This window comes from Orbicella franksi, chromosome 15, assembly GCF_964199315.1.
Source record: "Orbicella franksi chromosome 15, jaOrbFran1.1, whole genome shotgun sequence".
Lineage (NCBI taxonomy): Eukaryota > Metazoa > Cnidaria > Anthozoa > Scleractinia > Merulinidae > Orbicella > Orbicella franksi.
This window is the reverse complement of record NC_138159.1, coordinates 17,198,913-17,225,573: the sequence shown is the minus strand read 5'-3', so window position 1 is coordinate 17,225,573 and position 26,661 is coordinate 17,198,913. Positions and strand designations below refer to the sequence as shown.

The window sequence follows — 26,661 nt, the reverse complement described above, 5'->3', positions numbered from 1 at the left end:
TGAGAGCTCCAGTTGTTAAAAAGTATAATCTATTTAATGAATTGTGCTTGATGTTTAGAGGGTGGTTGAGTTCACCCTGAATTTTTTCCCTGCAAGACAGGGCTTTCGAGGGGGGGCGGGGGGATGGGGAAGGGGTTCAAATGACTGGTGCATTATTCTAGAGCTTCAGTCTACTTCTTCTTGGCAAACTCCTGCAGTACTGCTATGAGAGCCTGGCTTTGCTGCTGTTGTTGTTGCAGCATAGCCATTTGCATCTGGCTTAACTGTTGTAGCTGCTGATTTTACTGCTGCTGTAGGTTAGCAAACGTATCTTGCTGATGCTCTTGTTGTTGGATCAGTTGCTGTGTCATTTGCTCTTGATGCTTTGCTTGGGCACACTGCTTCTCTTTTCTTATTTGTAATTCTTCTTGCCTGATTTGGAATTCCTTTGCAGATTTCTCCTAAGATAAGCTATGGCCTCTGTTCCAGATCTTCTGGCTCTTTTTTCTTTTTTCTCAGGCTCTCCACTACTGTTATCACTAACTGCCACTCTTTTTTTCGTCTCTCCTACTTTCTCCAAAGCCTTAGCTTGCATATCTTCCACCTGCTTTTTCTCTTTCTCAAAGTTGGCTTTTCTTTCCTCAGAGATAACTTGCTGATCCCTCTCAGCAGCCTCAGCCTTCCCACATATTTCATCCATGCCTAACTCAAACTCTGAGGGCTCATCAGGGGAATTATGCCACTGGCCTTGTTTTCTTTGGAAACCTTTTTCTTGTGTTTCTTTATTAGGACCAGGTTTACTCGGTCCGTTACGGACCTCACAGTAACTGAAAATTGAGGAGCTGAAACTGAATTTAGGCTCATGGTAATTTCTTCCCACAATTTAGCTCTCTCTCTACTTCCCTTCAGCTGGCTATAGGGATCAACAGCTAACACTTCTCTTATTAAGAGAAGATCGAGATCTTTTGTCCAGTACATTGGAGTAGCCCTTAAAAATAGCATAAGATAGATTTCAGTTAATTCACAGTGTAAAAGACAAAGGGTCACCTTCCAAGGGTTACTTAAATGACGCAACTTCAAAACACCCTTAAGAATACAGGGGCACCCTTCAGAGTTAAAAGATGTAAGCCCAACGAGTTCGTTTAATTCCTGAATCAAAAAAGCCACAAAACCCTACAGTTTCCGAGCTTAAAGTGGCTTAGACCAGCTTAATTAAATAATATAAGGAAATGCTCTGTCTCAGCTAGCTGTTTGAAATTCCCTTTTGTATAAATAGAACCAAACTGACTAAACTAACCAGAACACATTCGCTGGCAAAAGTGGCTCTGGATTATCCAGTTACAACCAAAGATCCAAATCCTTTTTAATATCTGCAAATCTGAGTTATACAATAAAGTAAATGAAAATCTGCAGAATATTGTTTACGACAAAACAGTGTGCCGACTGATAAAGACCTATTAAAGTAAATCACTGATCTTATGACTAAATCTGAAAACGGCTACACAAGTTTTTATGGAGTCTACCCTTTTAAATATGTTCAGATTTTCATCATAATAAACCAATATTGCCATTTGAGTGCTTCTCAATGGAAAAAAATTTCAATTGAAATGCGTGTAAGGTGTCTTTATTTACACAAGCTTTCAAAAACATATTTCATGGTACTCACATGTTTGCCGACTTGCTTCAGGATCTTGGGTCTTTAAAATAATAAAAAAACATAAAAATGAAATATCTCACATAACAAGAGGAAAAAAGCAATTAAAGTTCTTCGAAATTAGTATCACGGGTTTATTTAGTGTTCACACAGCAGAGGAAACGAAAGTGAATAAGCTCAAATACTCACGTTTTCAGACAACGCGAAATCAGCTCCACTCGTGGCGGGCCCGAACGCAGAACGTCAACATGTTTCCCACCAGTCATGCGCAGTGGACCTTTTGGCTTTTCCCTGATCTCATGGCGTTCCCGTCGCTGTCCCCATTGTCGTTGCTTAAAGTCCCTATTCACTACCAAATGACAAATTGAACATAATTTATGTGTTAAGAATAATTAGATAACTTTTTTTTCTGCCGGTTTACAAGCAAATAGCTCACTACCCAGGGTTGATTAACAACTCTACACAACCTTAGTGGAATTACTCCATCAAATTTATGCCATCCATTTATTCTCCTAATAGCCTTTTCAGCTTGTATTCTTACATTTGCAGTTCTGGTTCATGGCTGGAAAACAGTCTTTCTTAGAAAATTGGTAAAATTATTGTCAGTTCTGATTTACTTGGTCTCATACATGTATGAGGGATGAAGATTATAACCTTCTTCCTGCCAGTAAATGCTGTCTATTAAATCCATGACATTAAGGAAAATTCCTCCAAGGCCTTAAAATGTGTTGGCAGACTTTTATTCAGTAAAGTTCACCCTGCTTCTCCAGGTCTTGGGTGTCTGACCTATTATCTCTCTTCAGTCTATTGTGCACCTTATGTTTTCAAATTCAGCCTAAAAAACTTCAGGTAAATAATTAATGGACAGGCTCCCAAACATCAAATACAGGAAATTGGCTCATGCAATAATTTATCGGACACTACTAGTTCTGAAATATTAAACCTAAAAGCCAGATCTTGCTGAAATATTAAGAGAGTAAAAAACATTTACAATTCATCAATGGTTGTATTTAAATCACTAATGTCCTTCCACATTCAACATTGTTTTTGAGAAACTTTTTTTGTTTACCTCAGAGGCATCAAAACTGATTAATTCCTAAGTTGATTGAAGCTGATGGGTATTCACTTTTTCTTTGCAAGACTCAGATGTCTCACATCTTTCACTCTAAACAGAGATTCGTCATCAACTTTTGTCCAGGGGAAAACCGAGGGTACGACTCCCAGTTTCCCAGTTTGAAACAACTTAGCAAGAAGTGCTCAGAACAACAAAAATTATTTCCTACTGAAGTAAAAGAGGCACCTCCCCTTTTCATAAGTATTTCCCACTTTTTTCTTCTTTGTTTATCTGGCTTGTCCGAAGGAAACTCAGTCATGGAAATGATAAATCAGGTAGGTTTTTGCTTTGATTATTAGAGTTTGCAGCCACACAACACTTGTGTCCAACTCTTTTCCTTTTCTTTACCACATTTGCTCCAGACAAGTAGCTCTAACCTACATACATTCAATTTTTTTCGTTCTTCCCCTACATTTCGTCCACCATTTTGAAAGCTCGAGGGCTATTAAGCCTTGCTTGCATGCAATTTCCGGTTTTTTCTGGAATCGGTGTATTCATCCACAAAGTAACAAGTTTGCTACGGGTGTGGATAACAAGGCTACAGGCGAATCAAAACTTAATGACAGCCCTGTTCATGTTCATTGTACATGCATGGTAACTTTTTTTTGTTTCTTTGTTTTCATAAGCTGTGTTACTAGTAAGATACATACATGTACAGCTCTTGTGTTACAGTCAGTATTTTGGCACTTTTATTCAGAAAACCTAGTGATAGGGTGGCTTCGCAGCATTGTAGTGCGAGGGGGTGGCTTATAAAGTTTAAATATGCTATAGCGATACATAGTGTGGCATGACAAGCCCTGACAGCAGTGCATGTTCATCTGTGCATCAGTGTTTATTTATATATTGTGGATGGATATTGCTGTTGTTGTTTTGCTTTTTATATATGTATATTTTCCCATGGTGTCACAAAAAAACAGTATTGATTAGACAGGGTATCTATACTGAGGTATCTAAAAAATTATTTTAATAAGAAAATTAAGACTAAATTTTCCCACATTGACCACCATGTTATGCTTTCATTACACCATATACACTAGGTATACAGTGGTAAAATTGATCAGCAAATGAGTTTTACCAGCAGCCACAACAGCACTATATAAACTATCAATTTTTTTTAAGTTTCCTGAGTTAGATTTAGCTCAATCAGGAGATTATGGCTCTGAGTAAGAACTCGCTAATCTAACGCAAAGTTAGTCTCCCTCCCTCCCTCTCCCCCCCCCCCCCATTCCACCCCAATTTGTTACAAAATTATCAAAATTTTTCACATTATTCTTCTTAGATTATAAAGGTTACCTAAAGGATCTCCAAAAAGCATCTCAAACTGGATTTGACGACCTACATAATAAGGCAAATGCATTAAAACTTCTTCCTTTGGCTATTAATGAGAAGGAGAATTTTCCATTAGATATTGATGAAAATTCTCAGAAACTAATACCAACTGGCAAATTGGATGGTGAATATGTTGCTCTTTGCACCACGGGTGATGGAAATTGTTTATTCCGAGCAGCATCAATTTTGGCCCATGGAGATGAAAGTAAGCATCAAGAAATGCGCGTGAGAACATTGCTGGAGCTTGGGTGTAACAAATCACATTATTTAGCTGACCCTAATATCAAAGAAAGAATTCGGTTTCAAGAAGAATATATACGAGGTAAATCAGGTGTCAAGGGAATAAGCAAGTTATCAGGGGAATTTGACAAAACAGGTCTGGAAGAGGTATTCAAAGCAGAGGTATGTGAAACTTGCAAAGATTCCACCTGGGCTTCGTATTGGCATCTCCATGCGCTGGCAACCGTCTTTCACCGTCCAGTAAGAAGTGTTTTTCCAGAAAGTCGCAGAGAGAGCCTTGTGAGTCATTTTAATGCTGTCATTCATCCTCGAGAGGGTTATTCAATGATGCACCCACTGGTAATCATGTGGACATCAACTGGGAGTTGGGAAACAACAGGGCCTAATCATTTTGTTCCTCTAGTTCCTGCTGACAAAGTTTGTCCCTCAGGGAGAAGTAAGCTGACATTCCTTAATTCTTATAGTTTTACTAGTCTATTTTGTAATGTAGCTAAAGGTTTTCTTGGCAGTGATTTGTAGAATTGATCATCTTTCCATCTAATTGTTTGTTTTGTTTTGTTTTTTTTTTTGTTAACTTCAAGGGTAAATTTCTGTTCTTTTTTTTGTGACTCCTCCTGTCTTTCCTCTGGTCTCCATTAGGACTTCTATTTCTTAACATTTACACCCTAGCTTCAGTGGTTAGTAATATTCTCCATGTTGTTAGCTACACACTTCCTATGGTACTGACAAAGAGAATTTGTTAAACAGTCAAGAGCCCCCTTACTTGGCAATCATTTCTTTTATTCTCATGACCTTAATGTTTGATTCAACTGAGTGATATTGTAAGGAGAAATTAGCTGCTAGTCATTCTTAACTTGGTGGTTAAAGGGTTACATGATACTTAAAATAAAGATAACATTAAGTAATGATAATGATAACTTATAAACAAGCAAATACTAATGTTAAAAGCCGACGTTTCGGTGTCATCATGACACCATTCCCAAGGCAAAGTGAACAAATAATGCAATATTGATGATTTGATTTCTATAGTCTCTACAAATTAACATAATAACAAAAGAATCACAAATTCTTCAAGTGAATACCTTTGCGCGACTCGAATCTGTTTGCACGTTTAGGGATGGTTTAAGTTTTCTTATAAAAAGCATCTCCTTAATTGGGCAATCAAATTTGTTAGTACATTTGGCAAGCACGTGAAATTGTTCTGAAAGACAAGGTGGTATGTTTGAGTTATGTTCGCTGAAGTAATGTTTACAAATTGACGACGATTTTTGTTTGTGTCCAACGCGTTCATGGAGGTGGCTGCGAGTGTAACCAACATATCCTGCATCACACAGGTTACACTGAAATTTATAAACTACACATTGTTGGTTAACAGTGGCTGGCTTGACTTGTCGAACTTTAAGGTCTTGGTTGAGTTTTCTGCTGACGAACACGGGCTGAATGGTGGTATTGATTTTTGGGCTAAGGTCTGTGAGACGTTTTTTCACTACATTAGCAGAGACCTGATCTTTAAATGGTATGATGATTCGGATGCAGGGTGTAGTTGTGTCGGTTGATGGAATGTGCTGCTGGTCTGCTACCTTGGAATCTACGAATTGCTTGACAGCCAGATTGAATAAGTCCTTCGGGTACTTAAGCTTAAAGAAAACCGTCTCAAGTCGATCGCATTCTTGTGAGAAGTACGACCAGTCGGACGATATGCGGTAAGCACGATCTAACATAGTGGTAATTAGACTGCGCTTGTACTGAATGTCGACGTGGCTCAGGTAGTGGAGTAAAAGGCCCGTGTTGGTTGGTTTTACGTGGACCTTGGTTTTGATTCTGGGGGCTAAGTTTAATAGTTGAACACCGATGAAAGGAAGCGAGGCATTCCGTTCCACCTCCATAGTAAACTTTGCTGATGGGTGGAAATGGTTTAAGATGTCAAGAAAAATTTTGGCTGATGCTATGTCAGGCATGATGGTAAAGGTGTCATCAACATATCGTCGATAATAGGGGGGCAATTTGCAATCTTGATTGAGTTTGTCTTCAATGGAGCACATAAAAACATTGGTGAGCAGAGGACCAAGAGGGGATCCCATTGCGACCCCATCTGTTTGCTCATAGAGATTTCCGTTGTACTGAAATAGTTGATTCTTAGTGGCTGCGTTGAGTAGTTCAATTAGCTGGTCTCCTGATAGGTTCAGTTCATGGTTCTTGTTGAACCAGTCATCACTGAAAGCTTTGTCAGCTAAAATCTGGATAGTTTCATCCAGTGGTACATTGGTAAATAAAGAGGTGACATCGTAAGATACTAGGATATCACCTCTGTTGATCTCAAGGCTTTGTGCTTCGTTGACAAACTCAAAGGTGTCTGTAACTGTGAACTGATTGCATGAGAGTGGTTTCAATTTTTCATCCAGCCATTTAGCCAACGCGTAGTTATATGTATGTCTAGCGGAGAGAATTGGGCACATAGCAAGTTGTGCCTCATGCGTCTGTTCTGAATTTGCTGGTGTCATTGATGGAGGCTCCATCAATGACACCAGCAAATTTAGATCAGTTGATACGCAGAGACCCAAAACAAGAGGAAGACCAGTGAAATATTATCATCCGCTTTTACAACGGGAAAAGCAAATTTGTGCTGTCATATCTAAAGTACTACCCAAGCCCATTGCCGACTCCATCTGTCCCAAAGGTTCTAGACTCGCACACTTATATGGCCTACTGAAGACGCATAAGGCACAACTTGCTATGTGCCCAATTCTCTCCGCTACGCATACGTATAACTACGCGTTGGCTAAATGGCTGGATGAAAAATTGAAACCACTCTCATGCAATCAGTACACAGTTAAAGACACCTTTGAGTTTGTCAACGAAGTACAAAGCCTTGAGATCAACAGAGGTGATATCCTAGTATCTTACGATGTCACCTCTTTATTTACCAATGTACCACTGGATGAAACTATCCAGATTTTAGCTGACAAAGCTTTCAGTGATGACTGGTTCAACAAGAACCATGAACTGAACCTATCAGGAGACCAGCTAATTGAACTACTCAACGCAGCCACTAAGAATCAACTATTTCAGTACAATGGAAATCTCTATGAGCAAACAGATGGGGTCACAATGGGATCCCCTCTTGGTCCTCTGCTCGCCAATGTTTTTATGTGCTCCATTGAAGACAAACTCAATCAAGATTGCAAATTTCCCCCCTATTATCGATGATATGTTGATGACACCTTTACCATCATGCCTGACATAGCATCAGCCAAAATTTTTCTTGACACGTTAAACCATTTCCACCCATCAGCAAAGTTTACTATGGAGGTGGAACGGAATGCCTCGCTTCCTTTCATCGGTGTTCAACTATTAAACTTAGCCCCCAGAATCAAGGCCAAGGTCCACGTAAAACCAACCAACACGGGCCTTTTACTCCACTACCTGAGCCATGTCGACATTCGGTACAAGCGCAGTCTAATTACCACTATGTTAGATCGTGCTTACTGCATATCGTCCGACTGGTTGTAGTTCTCACAAGAATGTGGTCGACTTGAGACGGTTTTCTTAAAGCTTAAGTACCCGAAGGACTTATTCAATCTGGCTGTCAAGCGATTCGTAGATTCCAAGGTAGCAGACCAGCAGCACATTCCATCAACCGACACGACTACACCCCGCATCCGAATCATCATACCATTTAAAGATCAGGTCTCTGCTAATGTAGTGAAAAAATGTCTCACAGACCGGGTGTCTACAAAACGAAGACCTAAGACCTAAGACCCAAAAACGAAGACTTGTTTTTTCGCAGGCCTATCAAACCACAGACAGTCAAACCGGGTCAACGCTTTTCTTCAGACAACAACTGACGCGAAATTAATGGGGTCTTCGTTTTGTAGATAAGGCCGGCTCGAACTACAAAACGAAGGCCCTCGCTAAATTGCTTTGTTCGTTGTCAGCTGACGCGGAATCAATGGGGTCTTCGTTTTGTAGATAAGACCAGCTCGAACTACAAAACAAAGACCCTCGCTTAAATGCTTTTTTTGTGTCATCTGACGCGGAATCAATGGGGTCTTCGTTTTGTAGATAAGACCGGGTCGAACTACAAAACGAAGACCCTCGCTTAAATGCTGTCTTTGTGTCAGCTGACGCAGAATCAATGGGGTCTTCGTTTTGTAGATAAGACCGGGTGGAACTACAAAACGAAGACCCTCGCTTAAATGCTTTTTTTTTGTCATCTGACGCGGAATCGATGGGGTCTTCGTTTTGTAGATAAGACCGGGTGAAACTACAAAATGAAGACCCTCGCTTAAATGTTTTCTTTGTGTCATCCGACGCGGAATCAGTGGGGTCTTCGTTTTGTATATAAGACCAGCTTGAACTACAAAACGAAGACCCTCGCTTAAATGCTTTGTTCGTTGTCAGCTGACACAAAATCAATTGAGGGGGTCTTCGTTTCGTAGATAAGGCCAGTTCGAACTACAAAACGAAGACCCTCACTTAAATGCTTTCTTCTTTGTCAGCTGACGCGAAATCAATGGGGTCTTCGTTTTGTAGATAAGACCGGCTGGAACTATAAAACGAAGACCATCGTGTAAATGCTTTGTTCGTTGTCAGCTGACTCGAAATGGGTTCTTGTATAATGTCGACAGTTTTTATCGGCTAATCCCCTGTAGAACCCACTTCTTGACAGTAATTGGAAAACAGTAAAAAATAGAATAAAATAATGTAAACTTGCACACCTTCGGGGACAGTATGGACGCAAAACCATCGCCGCCCCCAATTTCAAAGGGAAGACCCTCTTTAAAATAAAGAAAATCAAATACTGTTTTATTTGCAATTGGAGGAAAACGTACAAACAGAGAGACTTTCTGCGATTCCCAATAGAATTTACAAACGGTTAATCTTCATATTTATAGCTGAATAACATTAACAACGATCAAAATGGACACCAATTAAATGAAATAATTAGCTGACTCCCTTTCTATCCCTTTTAATACATTTGTATTGAAATGCAGGCATGCTTGTTTGTAAAAATAAGGCATGACCTAGAATATTTTGCGTATATATGATTTATAAAACGTAAATTTGAACTGGAACAAATTCAGCAAAAAAAATTGAAAGATAATCAAATAACTCGAAAAACTACGCAATATATAGAGATCAATTTCATTTCCTTTTCATTTCGTGATATGTATTGACAACAGGAACAAAGCGAATACCTATAACGTAAAAACGTAAATCCAACAAAATGTGAAGATTAAAATGCAGTTTTTCTACATTCTAGTGTTTATGCCTTGGAAACTGGCTTCAAAACTTCTCTACGTATTAACCACGAACTCGACAAAATGACCGCGAACTCGTGGTTATTATTATGACAACATCTGCAAACATTCCCTAGCAGTAGCCGCTTTTAAGTCGATTCTCTCAGCCCATCTAGATTTCATCAGAAAGAAATCAAGGAAAGATCGCAATAGAACGGTTCTTGATTACAAATCCTTTAATACTGGCGTAGTGTTGACACGTGATTGAATTACTTCCTCCTGCAGGTACTGAATACCGCGAACTCGTGGTTATTATTCGAATTTATGTTTTATAAATCATATATACGCAAAATATTCTAGGTCATGCCTTATTTTTACAAACAAGCATGCCTGCATTTCAATACAAATGTATTAAAAGGGATAGAAAGGGAGTCAGCTAATTATTTCATTTAATTGGTGTCCATTTTGATCGTTGTTAATGTTATTCAGCTATAAATATGAAGATTAACCGTTTGTAAATTCTATTGGGAATCGCAGAAAGTCTCTCTGTTTGTACGTTTTCCTCCAATTGCAAATAAAACAGTATTTGATTTTCTTTATTTTAAAGAGGGTCTTCCCTTTGAAATTGGGGGCGGCGATGGTTTTGCGTCCATACCGTCCCCGAAGGTGTGCAAGTTTACATTATTTTATTCTATTTTTTACTGTTTTCCAATTACTGTCAAGAAGTGGGTTCTACAGGGGATTAGCCGATAAAAACTGTCGACATTATACAAGAACCCATTTCGAGTCAGCTGACAACGAACAAAGCATTTACACGATGGTCTTCGTTTTATAGTTCCAGCCGGTCTTATCTACAAAACGAAGACCCCATTGATTTCGCGTCAGCTGACAAAGAAGAAAGCATTTAAGTGAGGGTCTTCGTTTTGTAGTTCGAACTGGCCTTATCTACGAAACGAAGACCCCCTCAATTGATTTTGTGTCAGCTGACAACGAACAAAGCATTTAAGCGAGGGTCTTCGTTTTGTAGTTCAAGCTGGTCTTATATACAAAACGAAGACCCCACTGATTCTGCGTCGGATGACACAAAGAAAACATTTAAGCGAGGGTCTTCATTTTGTAGTTCCACCCGGTCTTATCTACAAAACGAAGACCCCATCGATTCCACGTCAGATGACACAAAAAAAGCATTTAAGCGAGGGTCTTCGTTTTGTAGTTCCACCCGGTCTTATCTACAAAACGAAGACCCCATTGATTCTGCGTCAGCTGACACAAAGACAGCATTTAAGCGAGGGTCTTCGTTTTGTAGTTCGACCCGGTCTTATCTACAAAACGAAGACCCCATTGATTCCGCGTCAGATGACACAAAAAAAGCATTTAAGCGAGGGTCTTCGTTTTGTAGTTCGAGCTGGTCTTATCTACAAAACGAAGACCCCATTGATTCCGCGTCAGCTGACAACGAACAAAGCAATTTAGCGAGGGTCTTCGTTTTGTAGTTCGAGCCGGCCTTATCTACAAAACGAAGACCCCATTAATTTCGCGTCAGTTGTTGTCTGAAGAAAAGCGTTGACCCGGTTTGACTGTCTGTGGTTTGATAGGCCTGCGAAAAAACAAGTCTTCGTTTTTGGGTCTTAGGTCTTAGGTCTTAGGTCTTAGGTCTTCGTTTTGTAGACACCCCTCACAGAGCTTAGCCCAAAAATCAATACCACCATTCAGCCCGTGTTCGTCAGCAGAAAACTCAACCAAGACCTTAAAGTTCGACAAGTCAAGCCAGCCACTGTTAACCAACAATGTGTAGTTTATAAATTTCAATGTAACCTGTGTGATGCAGGATATGTTGGTTACACTCGCGGCCACCTCCACGAACGCGTTGATGGACACAAACAAAAATCGTCGTCAATTTGTAAACATTACTTCAGCGAACATAATTTGAACGTACCACCTTGTCTTTCAGAACAATTTCACGTGCTTGCCAAATGTACTAACAAATTTGATTGCCTAATTAAGGAGATGCTTTTTATAAGAAAACTTAAACCATCCCTAAACGTGCAAACAGATTCGAGTCGCGCAAAGGTATTCACTTGAAGAATTTGTGATCCTTTGTTATTATGTTAATTTGTAGAGACTATAGAAATCAATCATCGATATCGCATTATTTGTTCACTTTGCCTTGAGAATGGTGTCACGATGACGCCGAAATGTCGGCTTTTAACGTTAATATTCGCTTGTTTATGCTTTAAGAAATCGTTATTGATAATGATAACTATAGCAATAAGTTGAGACCGGGCACTGGGCAAGTTGACTGGCTGTGAAGGCAACTTTGCCCAGCTGCTTTTAAGAGGTTAACCAACAGGCCTTTGATTACTACCCAGATTTTCCTTGTGTATTCTATGCGTGAGATGTATTTGACCTTGTTAAACAATGTCAAAGATAATTTCTTACTTCATCTTCAAAGAAGAATCACAAGAAAAAGTGAATTCACCCATGATGTAGTACAAAAATTATTGCCCCTTGTAAAAAACAGGATGGTGACCAGTTAAATTCCACCGCAGTATATTTTTCTTACCGACCCTATGAAATGTTGCTACTATTCAAGAAGATGATTTTTTTCACTAGAAATTATATTTTGTGCCCTTGCAATTGAGGTAGTGAAGTATTCAATTGTGTCTATATGTTTGGAATAAAAAGTACAATTGTGGCGCATTAAAGGAGCTGGGCACATGCAAATGGTGAAATTGGGGCTATCTTTAAAACAGGGAACTGGGAACGGGGGAATGGAGGAATGCGGAATCTTTAAAATGGAGAATCTTTAAAATGTGGAACTTAAAATAGGGAATCTGTAAAATGGGGAATCTGTAAAATGAGGAATCTGTAAAATGAGGAATCTGTAAAATGAGGAATCTGTAAAATGGGGGATCTTTAAAATAGGGAATCTTTCAAAGCTTTATTACATTTATTACATTATCTCAATTTCTAGGATAAGTGGAATATGTGTTATTTTACTTTGATTTTTGGCAGCACAACTCTTCTTTCCCTTTCTCCTTTCCTTCCCCTTTCCTAAAGGAAAGAATTAGTATTTTATTTTGCCATTTTTCTTACTTACTCTTTGCCAGGAATTTTAAGGGTTCTTCATTTGATAAATTGGAAACTTCGCATTTAGGGTTATAAAAGTAGTCTCAGAGATCTAGATGAAGTATCTAGAGGAATGCCTTAAAAATATCCAATTAAGGCTTATTAATTAAGCCAAGTTAATTTTACAAACCTGTAAATACTAAGAAAAAAGGCAGGAACCAAATTCAGATGTGCCAGTAAGTGCTTGAGACCCAGATAAGCCAAGTAGACTAGGAATTAAGATGGAATCCATTGCTAGTTTCCTTATTTGGTGTTAGTTGAGGAGGTCATATTGTTAGAGCTGTGATTAGTTCTTCCATGATACAAATTAACACATGTATGTTTGGCCGCTTTATATATACATACTTCTTCTTTCCAAAATTATAATGGACTTTATTGGACTTATAGTAAGGGGTCTATAGAATTGATTGTCTTAATCATTAAGGAGTCTTAATCTCAGGTGGTGGTTAGTTACTGACCAGTAAGGTAATTGGTTTACAGTTGAACTCAGCTAACTCAAACCTGGTTAACTCCAACCTTTCACTAACTCGAAGAAAATCTGATTTCCCTTGGATTTGACCCCTTTTTTCTAGTCATTTACCATCAGCTAACTTGACCTTGGTTAACTTAACTAAATTTACTTTTCATTGGCTCAAATTTACCCTGAAAGTAAAAAATTGGTTGCTAAAATGTCAAAGTAACAGAACATAGCTGATTGACTCGTGCCAGCCTTTAAAATCACAATTGATACAAACATGATAAGAAAATGTAATGCATTTGGCTTTTTAGCTCCCAAACTTAATGCTCTTGTAATAAAATACAAACTGTTTGTAAACAAACAAATTAATTAAAAAGTGACTCTTGATTAGGCAAGGATGGTTAAAACATGATCCTGTATTAATTATTAACAGGATAATTTAAATTCAACACCAACCCTGATGAACGTGAGCCATTTTGGGTTTCTGAAAAAACATTTAACTTGCAGGGGTATGATATCATTTAGTCATGGACTAGATATTCATTAGGGGACTCTAGATTTGCTTATCTCACAGATTTCGTTGCCTTGAAAATATTATAAATTGTGGGACATAACATGGCTTACAGTACATTAATTACTATGAACACATTTCTATTGATAAGGCTGCTTACAATTAATTTATTAACTAGTACTTTTTATGTATACATCATTTGATTGGCACGTCTTATAGGAATTAAAACAGAGTGACAGTGCACTTCCATTTTTATTGGGTAATAATTGTGGCAAACTTTGTTAAGTTTCCTTTATTCAAGCTTTTTCAATAATTAGAGTTTAATGTTGCCAACAAGTGATGTATTGGAAGTAGCACTTTTAATGAATGACTTGTACATATCTATTATTTTGAGACTCAGTACATATCTATTATTATGAGACTCAACACATATCTATTATAATGAGACTCAGCACATATCTGTTATTATGAGACTCAGTACATATCTATTATTACGAGACTCAGTACATATCTATTATTATGAGACTCAGCACTATCTATTATAATGAGACTCAGTGCATATCTGTTCTTATGAGACTCAGTACATATCTATTATTATGAGACTCAGTACTTATCTATTATTATGAGACTCAGTACATATCTATTATTATGAGACTCAGCACATATCTATCATTATGAGACTCAGTACATATCTATTATTATGAGACTCAGCACATATCTATTATTATGAGACTCAGTACTTATCTATTATTATGAGACTCAGTACATATCTATTATTGTGAGACTCAGCACAGATCTATTATTATGAGACTCAGCACATATCTATTATTATGAGACTCAGCACATATCTATTATTATGAGACTCAGCACATATCTGTTATTATGAGACTCAGCACATATCTGTTATTATGAGACTCAGTACATATCTATTATTATGAGACTCGGCACATTCTATTATTATGAGACTCAGTACATATCTGTTATTATGAGACTCAGCACATTCTATTATTATGAGTCTCAGCACATTCTATTATTATGAGACTCAGCACATATCTATTATTGTGAGACTCAGTACATATCTATTATTGTGAGACTCAGTACATACCTATTATTATGAGACTCAGTACATACCTATTATTATGAGACTCAGCACATATCTATTATTGTGAGACTCAGCACATATCTATTATTATGAGACTCAGCACATATCTATTATTGTGAGACTCAGCACATATCTATTATTATAAGACGCAGCACATATCTATTATTATGAGACTCATAATATGTAGATGATGACTAACTTTAGAGGGTCCTACAAACTAAAAGAGCTTTTTAAATCTTTACAGAAAGCCGAAACACTACTGCAAAACAGAGCTGCAGAAACAAACAGCCTTCCGAGCAAGATGAGAAGAGGGAAAGAAGAACTAATATTCAAACTGGTGAGTATCTCTGTTTTAGCTCTGTAGTTCTACCATCCTGGAAGAGAGGCGTAGTACCAAACCCATGCAGGTAATTTCATGTTACTGTCCTGTGCTTGTAGAATACTTAATAGTCTCTCCACCAAGAAGTACAAATTGACACTGGTACAGTGTCAAGGAAACCTGAACAAATGTTGGCAGGGTGGAGGGGGGATGAGTCACCCTCCAGTAGTATAGCATCAGGCCAGAAAAAAAGCCAATACCCCATTTGCACCAAAGTTTAAACATGTTTTAAAGCTGTTTTGTGAAACACTGTTTACAGTTTTTTCTCGGTAGTAGCTGCGTAAACGGATGTTCATCAACTTCAAATTACTTGAAACATATGGAAAATTCAGTTTTTAAGTTCTCTTTTTCTGATTTAGATTTACTTAGACCCAGTTAAACAAACCATGTTTTGCTGGTGTGAATGGGGTAAAAGACTCTTTGTTAAGCAGTCACTTTTCTCTCAAGAAAACAGAACTTTAGGACATCAAATGGGTCTTGCATTAGGTGCGTCTTTCACAGCCCTTACTTCCTAAACATACACATGAATGCATGTTACTGTTACTCATATTTTTTTTTCTTTTCAGAACCCATTAATCAGCTGCAGAGCAAAGAAAGGCGTTTCAGTCTTCCCTCGATTGTTCTACCTAAGAAAGACAATGGAAAATTGTCTCATTCCAATAGTGATCCTTGCGTAAGTCCAAAGACCAAAGAGGGAAAACTAGGTTTGTGTTTTTTTTTATGGGTAAAATATGGAAGAGGAGCTGGCTGATTTGTTCAAGCACTGTTTAATGGAAGTTTAAGCCAAAAATTAAAGCATACATTGTTGCGTTCTTGACTGCGATTGCAAGGCAATCGAAGGGACGCTGTTTTAACCAAAATGCCTCGCTAGCACATTTACTTCGAATTTATTGCAGTCACAGGGGGCCATGCTTTCCATGAAAGTGTAATATCACGAGCTCTCCATGAGAGGATAAATAGAGAATAATACATGGGTGCGAGTAGATACTGTAATATTACGAAGGACACAAATGGAGTAAAACGAAATACACTTTACTCGAACTTGACACGATTACAACTGAACTTCAAGCTATAACAGAATACTAAATAAACTAAAGCACCGCGGGAACAGGTCCCTAGAGGCACGTGTTAATGCATATTATAACACCCTCCCTTTTATAGATAAGGAAAAGAAAACTAGCCTATAAATACACAATACGAATAAGCATGAATTGATAAAGAAAGTAACTGAGCTCTGTGATAACGCGCTAAAGGTCTTAGTGTTCCAAGTGTTCTTAGTGTTCATGGCTTCATGTCAAAACAAAGTCATTTAAGTGTTTTGGTGGACGTCGCTGACGCGCTGATCGTCTAAGCACCAGCTTGGGTGGTGACGTCACTGCAGCTGAAGGAACTTCCGAGCCACTCGGAGACGAACTTCCTTGACTTGACGTGGGTAGACTAACTTCTCCAGAAGAACTAGTCTGCGACTCGTACGACTGTGCAAAAGAGGGAGCGGGCACCTCTGATACCTCAGCAGATATCTCATTAGGCATCTCGTCTGTTAATGGCGGTGATGGCTTATTTGTCAAACGTAGGTGAACACGGTTGCGACGCACAACATTGTAAGGCGTCTCAACCTCGTACGATCTCTCATCCAGTCGCTTTCGTACAATTCCTTTCTGCCATTCGCGCTTGCCCAACTGGAACGGTTTCAGTCTCGCAGTATCTCCTCTCTTTAACGGATCCAGATCAATAGCCCCTCTGTTGTAATACTGAGCTTGTCGCTGTTTGCGCTGTTCAAGCTTGGCTTGGCACCGCTCATTGTCTGGAACTGCCTGTGGTGCGAGCAGGTTAGCTGTCATTGGTAGTAGACTTCTAGCCCTTCTGTTTAAGAGGCGCTGTGCTGGACTAATTTGGATACCGGCAGATGGGGTGTTACGATGATCGAGTAAGGCTAGAAAAGCATCCGATCCACTGGACTTGCACTTTCTGAGAATTTTCTTAGCCTCCTTCACTGCACTCTCTACTTGACCATTTCCTTGGCTGTGGTGTAGACTGCTTGTCAGATGTTCAAAGTCCCAGTCTTTCGCGAATTTCAGGAAATCGCGTGACGTAAATTGTGAACCGTTATCTATCACCAGCTGCTCGGGAATGCTGTGGCGCGTAAAGTGGGCCTTTACCTTTCGGATGACACACACCGACGAAGGAGACCGTAAATGGTCCAGTTCAAAGAAATTGCTGTAATAATCTGACGTGACTAAGTAGGTTTTTCCTTCAAGCTGAAACAAATCTGCAGCCACTCATTGCCAGCTGTCATCCCGGGCCAATAGAGACAGTCACAGGCTCTGTTTAGACAGCCATTAACCCCAAGATGTGAGTTGTGAATTTGTCTTAACAGCTCACTCGTCGACGCTCGTGCAACCACGACGCGTTCTCCCTTAAAGATGCGACCATCCTGGATCGACATCTCATCACGCATGTTGAAGTAAGGAGAAATGACACTAGGCACGTTACTCTTATGCTCTGGCCAGCCCTCCTGAATCGCAGCTTTCAGCACTTGAAGAGAGTCATCTGCTTCGGTATCTCGCTGAATCTGCAGAAGCCTTTCTTCCGATACGGGCAGATACTTCATCATGTTGATTGTCTCGAACTCATTCTCGTCTTGCTCACCGGCAGGGAGAAATGCTCTCGAGAGGGTATCGGCCAGAAACATCTTGCTTCCCTTCTCGTATCCCACCTCCAGGTCATACTTCTGAAGACGAATTATCGTGCCTTGCAAACGCTTGGATGCACGGTGCAAGGGCTTCTTGAAAATTGATTCTAGCGGCTTGTGGTCGCTAAAAACAATAGTTTTATTGCCAAACGTGTAGTCGTTAAACCTCTCCACGGCGAAAACAATCGCAAGCATTTCTTTTTCCATCTGAGCATAACGGGTCTCGGTCTCTGTTAGTGCTCGGCTTGCATAAGCAATGGGGTGACCGCCTTGCATCAGGGCTGCGCCAAGACCAGCTTGACTGCTGTCATATTGCACTGCTAATGGCTCCCCAGGCTTGTAGTAGGCTAGCACAGGAGCAGATGCGATAAGGCTCTTCACTTCACTCCATGCACGTTCTTGCGCGTCGGACCAACACCATTCAACATCTTTATGGGTAAGGTCGCGTAGCGGCTTCATTACGTTAGACAGGTTTGGCAGGAAACGACTGAGGTAATTTACCATACCATTCAAACGTGACACATCCTCAGGCTTTTCTGGTCGCGGCATTTCTGTAATTGCCTTGACTTTCTGTGGATCTGGCTTCAGGCGCTCTGATGTCTGAACATGTCCATGAAAAGGGACTTCCTGACACTTGTATTCGAATTTTGCACGGTTGAGCTTTATGCCCTTCTGCTGACACCTCTTCATGAAACCCTCCAGGGAACTATCGTGGTCAGCATCATCTCTTCCATAAATTAGTACGTCATCGGCAATACACTTCACACCAGGCAGGCCTAACAACTCTTGATTCAAATGCTTTTGAAATATCTCGCTCGAGACACACAGCCCAAACGCTACAAAAAGCCATAGGTATCTCCCATGGGGAGTTGCAAAAGTTGTCAACAGAGTAGACTCGTCATGCAGCTCCAATTGCCAGAAAGCAGATGCGAGAACAACCTTTGTAAACACACGAGCCTCGGCTAAATCGGGCAACACATCATTAATGACCGGGATCTGGTATCTTTCTCTCTTTAAAGCAGCATTCAACGGTTTTGGATCAATACAGACGCGTAAATCACCAGACTTTTTCACAGCAACATTCAACAACTGACCCATTCAGTCGGCTGATCCACAGGAGCAATAACTTTTAGATCCTGCAGCCTTTTGAGTTCTGCCTTGCAGATGAACCTTTCCAGGTAGCTTGCCAAGGCCATTATCAAATACATCTGGGTATTTGTTAGTAAGATCATTTTCTAAATTCTCCACAACAACGCTAACAAAGTTCTCCTTGTGTACGGTTAACAAACCCATCTTCTCGGTAGCGTTTAAACCCAGGAGTCGAGTTAGATTCTCCTTGACGACTAAGAATCTCACTTTATACCTTGTATTAGTTCGGGGATTAACAACGGGCAGAGCACACGTCCCAACAGGCTTGACCTTGGTGCCATTCCACATAACGAGGGACTGGGAACGAGGCTCGAGATCCACACCTTTCACATGTTTACATGGCACAATGTTGGCACTGGCTCCACAGTCAATTTGAAATCTCACGGGTTTCTTCTGAACCAGCATCTGAGCAAACACAGCTTTATCCTTCATAGCTTGAACTCTTACAACACTGATCTCTTCCAAGTCTTCGTCGCCCTCAAAGGCGTTAACCGCGGCGTCTCTGCACCCTTTCGCAAAATGATTCTTTTTCTTGCACCGCTTACACACTTTGCCCCACGCAGGACACTTCTTTCTCTCAGAGGCATGTTCATAGCCACAAAACTTGCACGAAATTTTCTTTCCTGACTGTCCGTCCGGCGTCGGAACTCGAGGTTTCTTTTTCTTAGACTTAACCTGGTTTAATTTATCCACCGGTTCCGATAGCGACTTCATGTGCAACGCCGTAACTTCTTCGCTGCAGCAGATATCGATGCAGCGATTCAAGGTGAGATCTCGAATTCTCAGTAGCTTCTTGGTGGTCTGCTCATCTTTAATACCAAGCACAATGCGATCACGGATAAGACTATCGCGCAAGCAGTCACAAAAGTTGCATGTCTTATCCAACGTTTTCAGCTCAACAACGAAACAATCGACCGACTCGGTTGAAAGCTTGACCCGCTTATTAAAACAGTATCGCTGATAGATCTCATTGACTTCTCCAATGCAGTGTTTCTCCATTTTAGCCATTACCACTCGCCAATTATTCGAATCTTCGCGCTCGGTGTAGCTAAATGTTTTGATAACTTTCAAAGCTTCATCGCCGATCGTGTGCTTGAACATCGCAAGCTGATATTTGGGGCTTTCTCGATCTACCCTAGAAATAACAAAATAGTTGTTGTACTTTTCCTTCCAAAGCTTCCAGTTCTCGGCTACTTCTCTGCTGGGCCGCAAGCGGTTGGGTCGGCGCCCGGTCGGCGCCCGGGACGAGTCGCATGCAAGCGAGGCTAATTAGGCTTTGATGTTTTGTTTTGACAATGTTTCTCCAGAAAAGTCTTGCTTCGTCGTCGATCTGGTCTGTTTTTGTTTCGCCCTCCCTATAAGTTGTTGTGTTCCTGAATGCCACCAGAAGGAATTGAAATCTTCCACAGCAGAGAAAGTGTCTTTTTTTTTCTTTTTCGTTTCCACGGTCGCCTCTCAGGGGAAACAGACGAAGGTAAGTAGTTCACGATCGCCGAAGGAACTGTTAAAGTTTGTTCGTTCAGGCTGGAAGATCTTAGAAAATGCGTAAGCGACCGCATTTAGCTCGAAGTCGTTCTCATTTGGCTCAAAGCATTCACTGGATACAACGATGGGGGCAGTTGAAGTTCATTCGCTTGGTTATTACACCGTAGTATTTGTTTCGTGCGATTCCGTGCGAGTGGACACGAAGCCACCTTCTTCCTTTGAGACAAACGGTGTTTTTCAAGAGGAGCTTTTCTTTACTTTGGAGAAGGTACTGGCCATGTAAATCATGTTGGAACATCACCAGACACCACATAAGCTCGTCATTTAAACGATTTTTCTAAGATCTTCTAATGTGAAATGTAGCGAGCAAACTTTAGTTCCTGCGGCGATCGTGAACTCCTTTCCTTCATCTCAACGAATTGCATTGATCCACTCTTTTCCCTAAGCTTAAGAGGCGAACGGTGGAAAATTTATATCCCTTCTCGTGGCGTTCAGAAACACAGCAGCTCGTAGCCACAGCTAAATAAAACAGACCAGATCGACGACGAAGCAAGACTTTTCTGGGGAAGCATTGTCAAAACAAAACATCAAAGCCCGACTAGCCTCACTTTCATGCGACTCGTCCCAGGCGCCGACACAGTGGTCCACTATATTTGCATTCGGTGTATACTAATGACTTTTTTGACGATTTTCCGAAGATTTCCGAAGACTTTCTAAAGACTTCTGAAGATTCTCCAAAAGTTGTCCGAAGGCCAAACAAAAGTTTCCGAACATTTTCCAAAAATTTCCGATGATTTCTGGGGAAGAATCGATGATGTTTCAATCGTACAGCAACACATCAAAGTACTTTTTGAGGGATTACGTAACTATAGCAATGGTGATCTTTTCACTTGCGAAAATAACGATATTTTCATGTGTGAAATAACATGTTATTGTCACATGTGAAGATATCATGTTTACGCGGGAAAGCTCACCTGGGATTTCACTGGTGTTTATATAATAATATTGAAAAAGATTTAGATAGTTTAGGCTTTGCTCTGTAATTCTGTAAATAATGAAGGAAATTAACTCCATCCTTCAGATAGTGTTGTTTTTGTTATTTTTGTTATTTTTGTTCTCTGGTAGCGATTCCAGGCCATTTCGTCTAGTTTTAATTGAGACCTCATCAGCTTCTTATTCTACTACTGTCTGTACCAAGGAGAAGGAGATCTCAGCTAAAACTCACAGAAATGGCCTGAAGTCACTACCAGAGAACAAAAATAACGCTTTGTGTGGGATAAAGTCAAAGATAAGATGGAAATTGGCAAGGAAAACTTTGGTTCAATAATGAAAGGCACTTACGCCCGCCCCTCCGGGTAATTAAAGTTGTTGTTAAGCGATTTTTTTCGAGGGGGATTTTTACTTAAAGAACTGTGCAAAGGAAACAAAAATGCTTGAAAGTTTGCGCCATCCCAACAGTACGCAATTTATAGCCGTTTCTGCAATACCAGTGACAATGATGGAGTATGAATGCTTCGATGTTATTCCCTACGGCCTCGACAATCAAACATCCAATTTGTTAGAGTTCGAGGGGGATTCTTACTTAAAGAACAGTGCAAAGGAAGCAAAAATGCTTGAAAGTTTGCACCATCCTAAGAGTACGCAATTTATAGCCATTTCTGCAAAACCAGTGGCAATGATGGAGTATAAATGCTTCGATTTTATTTCCTATGGCCTCGACCATATCCAATGTGTTAGAGTTTTTTCATGTCCTTAATCACCAATTCCACCAACTGCAGTATCATGAGCATGGCACCTCAAATTGTTGGCACTTTTGTATTACTTTGTTGCCAAGGGACGGTAGAAAGTGCCATGGATGTGATGACAATTTTACCGAAATTAAAATCAAATCAAATTTTGATCGCGGACTTCACACTCGCTTCCAAAGATGGCGTCGGTACCACCATGGCATTCGTCCAAGCCTCACAAGTTTGCTACTAGTAGGAGGCGACATGAGTTCAATCTCAGTCCAAGTCGAAAGCTGACCGTGGTCTATTTTAACGCTCGATCTCTGGTAAGTTAAAATCGCCATCCTTACGAGCTGATGATAACAACAACTTCGATATCACTGTAGTAACTGAGACGCATTTGGACGATTTTACTAAATTCTGCAGAGCTATTCCCTTCTATTTTCGAGTATTTAGACGCGATAGAAACCGCAGACGGGGAGGAGTCTTTGCAGCTACAGTATGAGCGAGACATATTAATGAGACATTGGAAGAATTATAAACTGACCTTTGGTACTCGACATTCACTATTTAAGGAATAAGTGTTTCGTATTTGACGTGTTTTACAGACTCCAGTCATGCAAGCGACATAAAATGTTTGGAAGCTTTGCAGAGGAATTTGGAATTACAGGCTATTCGATCAGAATTGAATTAGTCGGGATTTTTGTCTCAAAGATATTGACTAGCATAACAGATTAATCATTAACAACTCAAACGGATGTCTCAAAAACACAGACCTCGAAAACTCAGGCCGCATACCGCAGACCTCGAAAACGCAGGCGTAGAAAACGGAGACCTATAGGGATACTTACCATTTACATGGGAAAACCAGAAATTCCAGTTGGAAAATCAAATAGTTCGCGCTATTCCGTTAGAGAAGCTTCAGAAAATATGGGCTGTGATCTAGGGTGATGCTATTTTTCTGCTCTTTTAAGTCTCTCTAGTTGATTTGGATATACTTTATAGCGATTCCCTCTCCCGCAACGTCACATTTAATTGTTTAATGTATAAGCCTGAAATTTCCAACCGGATGGTTTTTGTAAATGGTAAGCACCTTTCGAAAACGTGGTTCTCGAAAAATTTGTTTTCGACATTTGGTGTTGTTAAAAAGGATGTTTTTGAGAGGATATTTAAAACAGCTGCACAGACAGTAACAAGCTTTACGTGCGACCGGAAGTCAGCAGAGATCAATTTGAAGATTTGTTTGGTGTTGAGCCTGCAGTGGTCTGCAAACTAACAGATTTTGGTGAAAGTCGCTCTCGGTTACTTCAAACTTCCGTGAGAATTATCGCGACGCGTCCAACGTGTAGCGTGGGACATAACCATATATGGCCCCTAAAATAGACATTCTATGGTTTCAAGTCGCGGTGTACCACATTCCTTTAATGCAAAAATTCAAGTCCCTCGGCAATGTCAATCGCTGCCTTGGAAAAAACCGGTAAAAAATATTGAAAGGCTTCGCCTGTTTGCATTCTATCGAGGCAGTGCAAAAATTTCAGTATATCTGAAACCTGAACATCAAGACTGAATTGCAGGAAATCAAAACACTCGTGTTCCATCATTATAGCAACCGGTTAAGGACAAACAGCAACAAATTCAGCAACCGTAGGCCCGTTTATGGCAAGCCGTTTGTAGCAAAATTTAATCCTTGCGATATACGTTTAATCCTTTAAATAACGGTTTTATTTAAAGATAGAAAAAGGCATTCAATCCAATGGTAAATAAAATTTTTGGTTCAATTCAATCTTTTAATTTTCACGATTCAATCCAATACCTGGAATATTGATTCAATCCAATACCTAAAATATTGATTCAATCCAATACCTAAAATATTGATTCAATCCAATACCTGGAATATTGATTCAATCCAATACCTAAAATATTGATTCAATCCAATACCTGGAATATTGATTCTATCCAATACCTCGAATATTGATGCAATCCAATACCTGAAATATTGATTCAATCCAATACCTGAAATATTGATTCAATCCAATACCTCAAATATTGATGCAATCTTCCTGGGCCGAGCGCGGCCAACAGGAACGAGAGTAACTGAGCACTAGAGAGCACTGAAAACATGGCGGGCGAAGGAGAACTAGATTTAGAAGTTTAGTTTCCTAAGTTTCTTGCAGACATCTTGGATAAAACGGAAATAATTTTTGAGAATTTTGACTTACTTACTGGGGAGGTGACAGGAAAAAATGTAATGGGCACCGTAAAAATTTTCAAAAAAGATCAATAACTTTTAAATACGCGTGGCTACCCCTACATTTTATGTTACGAAATGGAAGTTGCAAGCCTTTTCAACACGTGATTAGTTTCTGGTTTTGAGCAAAAGGCCTATTTAGACTGTATTTTAGCTGAACCAGAGGAAGGCAGTTTAAAGATCCTTTTAAATGTGTTTGCTTTTCTGTATGTACATGTAAAGGCGAATTCTAAGGAAATCTGTGAAGAAATATCCTTTCCCTCTTTTTTTCAGCATTTTTGTTGAGATTCAAGGCTAATTATCTCAAAAAAATGCGTGGCTGCCCCTATTTTCCTTTGTGGATTCAAATAACCCTTGCAAAGATCTACTTTTTCCGCTTGGTCCTAACCTGGTGCAAAAACCTTTGTATTTAGTAGACACCGTCCTTAAATCAACCCACTGACTCCTTTGCATGCAATTGCAAAGATAGCAAAGTTTTACTTAACTCCAAAACAAACCCAATGAGAGATATTGAAATCTAGGTCTACAGCATCCACAGGGACCCCCATGCATCTTGATTTGACAGTGCAAAATCCTTGTCGGAGTTGTTCGGAATGTTACCCGTTCCGATAGTGGTAAAATATTGCAGGACCAGCAATAGAGAAATTTTATTGGTTGATTTTAGTTATTGGCGTGGAGGTGCGGTGGCCTCATGGTTAGTGCGCTCGTCCCTGGATTGAGCGGTCCGGGTTCGAGCCCTGGCTAGGGATATTGTGTTGTGTTCTTGGGTGAGACACTTAACTCTCACAGTGCCTCTCTCCACCCAGGAGTATAAATGGGTACCGGCGAATTGTTGGGGAAACCTAACTAATTGCGGGGGAGTGACCTGCGATGGACTAGCATCCCGTCCAGGGGGAGTAGAAATACCCCTAGCCGCTTCATGCTACAGAAACTGGGATAAGCTTCGGCAGCTATGAGCCAGTCGGCTCCAAGGCTTCACTTTTTTGGTTATTGGCACTCGGACCAGCTTTTAAAAAATTGTATTTTAAATCATATTGATTATAGGTGATTTGATTTACGACTATCTGGAAAACAACTCAGATGTTCTTGATAGACTTAAAGTACTACTGGACAAGGCCCTTAACGGTAAAGTAAAATGTTGGAAGCATTTGGCAGATCAACTTGGAGTACCAAAGAAGATTTACGACACTTTCAAATGCAGTTCGGAAACCAGTCCTACAGAGAATTTATTGCACCTTTTAAAGACACGATATCCAGAGGAATTTACAATTGGAAAACTGAAGGATGGCCTGAAGTGCATTAGAAGAAAAGATGTCATTCATGATGTTCTTGACCATCAAAAGTATCAAAAGTTAGGTGAGTGAATTATGGTAATTAATTCTAAATTTTGAAAGGTGAAATTTATCATTTAGTGTATTTGTAGGGGTAATTTGGTTTTATTACTGAGTTGGTAATGTAAATTGGGCACTGGAAAGAGGTTTTAAAGAATGAGAACGCCGGAAGCAACAGCTTCAAACACTCTTTACGATCGCCAATTTACAGTATCAACTCTTTCAGTCGTTAAACCCAAATTATCTTGTCATTATACGTGTACCCCCATCCCCACCAATGCAGCGCCACAGTTTCTTTAGAAATTTACCCCCTTTATTTATCTATACAGGTGTCATGGGGCATGTCAGTTAAACTAGGTAATTTTAAGATGATCGCTGGCGTTCCTTCTGGGTGAACAATACGTCTCACTTAGCCCTATTCTACGACATCTACCTTTTTGTTATATGGCAAAGCATCAATTGCTAGTAGTAGGTGGTTTGAAGGAAGTATGTCACAGACACTTAGCTGAAAAAAATCGTGTGTCTTCTATGGCTCATTATAGTAGCGCATCAGAAGTATTGATCAGAAGGTCGTAGGTTGAACTCCTTTTAGGACTCTCAAACCTTTTTTTATAAGCATGTTTATCTCACTGACTGAAGCACTTCATATTCCACTTAAATCTTTGGGCTTAAGACAAAAAATCCCATATTCATTTCTATCAAGAACTGAGTCAGTATAAATCCACAAGTACATTTCAGTTGTTGTAACTTGAAGTTTTCCACCTTAATTCATTTCCTCTTCTTTCCCATTTCCAGCATATTAAGCAATCTTAGAGGAAACAGAGTGTTTCAGCTCTTTAATGCAGGTCGTAACTCATGCAACTCGACTACAAACCACCTGTTAGATCAGGGGAGC

General features: G+C 39.8%; 2 protein-coding genes and 1 pseudogene across 16 annotated transcripts in view; 2 read left to right on the top strand and 1 right to left on the bottom strand.

Moving 5' to 3' along the window:
* LOC145469112 (uncharacterized) overlaps window positions 1–26,661 on the top strand; it is a 57,790-nt gene that overhangs the window by 12,763 nt on the left and 18,366 nt on the right. For 12 of the 15 annotated variants that reach the window (XM_081452779.1, XM_081452776.1, XM_081452777.1 and 9 more), the window contains 4 exons: window positions 4,027–4,752; window positions 15,000–15,092; window positions 15,701–15,838; window positions 25,480–25,791. In XM_081452779.1, coding sequence (XP_081308905.1) covers window positions 4,027–4,752; window positions 15,000–15,092; window positions 15,701–15,838; window positions 25,480–25,791 — 1,269 coding nt within the window. The remainder of the gene's footprint in view (window positions 1–4,026; window positions 4,753–14,999; window positions 15,093–15,700; window positions 15,839–25,479; window positions 25,792–26,661) is intronic. The other 3 variants (XM_081452789.1, XM_081452788.1, XM_081452790.1) reach the window with 1 other exon arrangement.
* Window positions 4,865–6,832, bottom strand: LOC145469119 (uncharacterized). The gene has a single exon (XM_081452797.1). The coding sequence runs from the start codon at window positions 6,830–6,832 to the stop codon at window positions 5,387–5,389; it is 1,446 nt and encodes a 481-aa protein (XP_081308923.1). The 3' UTR covers window positions 4,865–5,386.
* Window positions 7,050–11,638, top strand: LOC145469140 (uncharacterized; annotated as a pseudogene).

Bases quoted from the DNA above. Each gene is read 5' to 3' on its own strand.
- LOC145469119 (XM_081452797.1), bottom strand. From the start codon at position 6,832: ATGGAGCCTCCATCAATGACACCAGCAAATTCAGAACAGACGCATGAG.